Here is a 3,208-nt window from a genome sequence, read left to right on the forward strand (position 1 = left end):
GTGTGTGTGGGGGGGTATATGGCAGGGAGGTGGAGCCCACAGACCCAGGGAAGGATGGAGGGTGGTGGAACTTCCTGACAGCTCTCATGAACCGAGGGTCAGAGGAGGATGCACGTCACAGCGGGCACCTACGTGTTCTCCTGAGGGGCCTACAGACCCCCAGATGGCCTCCGAACACAAGGACTGCATTTGTGGAGCTGTGAGATCCAGCCTCGCTCCTGCTAGCTCTGGGTTCATCTGGGGGAAAATCCCATCTGCAAAGCCATTTTCATCGATTCTGTCAGGACCAGGGTTTGTCTGTGAAAGTAAATGCTTTTCTTTTTTTTTTCCTGTAAAGAAAATTGGCAATTTGCCTTCAGAATTTTATTGAAGTCATTTTATTCTCGTTGAACAATGTTGGGAGATAAAAACCCTCCATTATGTCTCTTTTTAATGAATTATAATTCGGAAAAATCTCAGTAATGGAAAATGGCATCAAAGGCAGAGAGCAGAATTCTTATCTTGTTTTCCTTCCCAGCCTCCCTCTCTTGTTCGATGTGTGCAATTGGTGTCCCTTCAAAGAGAAAACTGGGACTTTTACTATCGTCCTTGAATCAAGTGGGGTTCCTTTATTTGAGAACTAAAACCGAATATGCTTTGGAATGGCCTTTCTTCTACCCCTGAGCATAGGGCCTCTAACACATAAGTGGTGCTCAGTCCCAACCCAGGAAGGAAGAACAGGTGGGCTTCTGAGGGAAAGTCAGGTGAACGGTTTTTCCAGCGTCCATGTGCCTTTGAGTCACGTGGACACAAGACCTTGAAATGCAGCTTCTGATCAGCTCTGGCCAGAGTCAGGCCCGAGCATCTGCATTCTGGACTCTCCAGGTAAGGCCAGTACTACAGCCACCTAGTGTCCATCAAATGGACTGGGGCTAGTGGCTAGTCACAGCCCGATGGGAACCCTTCCCGCCCCTGTATTTCTACAGGTACGACACAGAGGGAAGAGGATACATCACTTACCAAGAGTTTCTACAGCAGCTGGGTATAAACTACTCCCCGGCTGTTCACCGGCCCTATGCAGAGGGCTACTTCAATTTCATGGGTCATTTCACAAAGCCGAAGCAAATGCAAGAAGAGATCAAAGAGTTGCACCAGAACACAGAGAAGGCCACCAGGTGAGTCCCTAACGGGTCTTGTGTGCGGCTGCTGTGGCGACCCCAGGTCCAGCAGAGTGACAGGCCGCCCGGCCCTGCACTGTCTTCACCATCGTTGCCGTGTTCCATTGGTGGGGCCACTGTGTGATTTGAGAGCCTTCCAAGCTGTGTGGGCTTGCAGGAGGACCCTCATCTTCTAGCAGCCCACCAGACAGCGTTCTGTTGTGACCCACCCGTAGTGATTGCCAGTCGTTTCTTCCTGTTCTGGCCTTGTCTGGAAGCTCCGACTGAAACTGTCCACCGTGGGTGACCCTGGTGGTGTTTGAAATTCTAGTAACATAGCTTCCAGCATCACAGTGACACACAAGCCACCACAGTGTGTGTACCGCACTGACAGATGGTGGTGGGGCACCTTTGGGACATTTTAGAATGGTGCTCCCAGTGGTAACAAAGTTGACAGGAACTCGTTATCTGCGTGGAATTTTGCTGTGGAATCGAGTCACTGGCACCATGTCCCAGAGCTATACAGGAGTTAGGAAGCTGTAAATATATCCCCCTCATTCTGCCATACACACGCAGGTCCTCATCCTCTTAAGATTCCGGCATGTTACCTGACCCCATCTCGACCCACCGCCTCTCCTAGAATGCATGGGTCTGTCTTCTCTACCCCCAGGTCCCAAGTACTGGGACAAGGCCTGAACCCTGAAAAACCAAACCACGCCCACTGCCTTGGAGTCACTGTCGAGTCCTAGTGAGCGACCCTACAATAGGACAGAGTGGAACTGCTCCGTGGGTTTCCAAGGCTGTCCATCTTTACAGAGTCACTGCCCCAGCCTTCTCCTTGGAGAAGCTGGTGGATTCAAACCGCCAAACTTTGAGTTAGTTGTTGTTAGATGGCACTGAATCGGGTCCAACCCAGAGCGACCCTGTGGTGGGTGCTGCTCACGCAGCGCCACACCAGGGCTCCATTTTCATTTAGTAGCCCCAAGAACTATTTATGGAATGAGTGAATGAACAGACATAACCTTTCACTCAGCGCTTCCACTTACAGAAATTTATCTCCAAGAAACAATTTTGAAGAGGTCACAATATAGCAATTGTGAGGCATAACTTTCTGTGTGCCTGCAACAACAACAACAACAAAAGAGGGGACGTCATCTAAAGCCAAATGAAGACACTGGTTTGGGAAAGTGTGGTCCAATAGCAAACGAACTGTTACCTACCTGGTGTGGGTCCCGTGCCATGGAGTCGGTTCCCAAGGCTGTGAATCTTTACAGGTGCAGAAAGCCTCCCTTTCCCTGCGGAGCAACTGGTGGATTCAAACTGTGACCTGCAGTTGGCAGCCCACTGTGCAAGTCACCAGGCCACTGTGGCTCCTAAGGAGCACTGGAGTCCTGAAGACTGGAGTGACATGCACAGGGTCTGTGAACTGGGACACATGCTCGCGTGGCACACCAGGACTAGAAGATGCAGAAGGCAGTGGCTTGTATTTGGAGGGAAGGGGAACCTGATGTGCTTATTTTCAATGTTGAAAATAATCATTCATATTATCACTTTAAAAAGCATTTATAGTATTGTTGTTAAGTGCCATCAAGTCAGTTCTGACTCACAGCAATGACCCTGGATAGGGTTTCCAAGGAGTAGCTGGTAGGTTTGAACTATGGACCTTGTGGCTAGCAGTCCACTGCTTATCCTGCAGCATCATACCTGCCTGGGGTGGGGGCAGAGGGAATTGCTACACAAAGCAGTGGGAGAGATTTTGTGGGCACCAAATAGGCAGTGGGCTCAGTCCTTAGTGGGCTCAGTTCTTAGTGGGTGCTGCCAATCAACACTCTCTTAAGAACTCAAGCCTAGCTCCACGGTGCAGACCCATCGCTGCATCTGTCTCCTGTCTGCAGAGCTCAGCTCTCTGTCCTCACCACCTCACGTAGCACCTGGATGGATGGATGGATGGGTGGATGGATGGATGGATGGATGAGTGGGTGGGTGGATGGATGGATGGGTGGGTGGGTGAATGGATGGATGATGGATGGATGGATGGGTAGGTGGGTGGATGGATGGATGAGTGGGTGGGT

At 50.6% G+C, this 3,208-nt stretch overlaps 1 protein-coding gene across 1 annotated transcript in view; it reads left to right on the top strand.

Annotated features, from left to right (window-relative positions):
* The window catches only part of EFCAB6 (EF-hand calcium binding domain 6), a 322,393-nt gene that overhangs the window by 238,926 nt on the left and 80,259 nt on the right, over positions 1 to 3,208 (top strand). Inside the window, 1 exon segment of the mRNA XM_006866905.1 lies at positions 966 to 1,154. Coding sequence (XP_006866967.1) covers positions 966 to 1,154 — 189 coding nt within the window.

This window comes from Chrysochloris asiatica, unplaced genomic scaffold (assembly GCF_000296735.1).
Source record: "Chrysochloris asiatica unplaced genomic scaffold, ChrAsi1.0 scaffold00097, whole genome shotgun sequence".
Classification (NCBI taxonomy): domain Eukaryota; kingdom Metazoa; phylum Chordata; class Mammalia; order Afrosoricida; family Chrysochloridae; genus Chrysochloris; species Chrysochloris asiatica.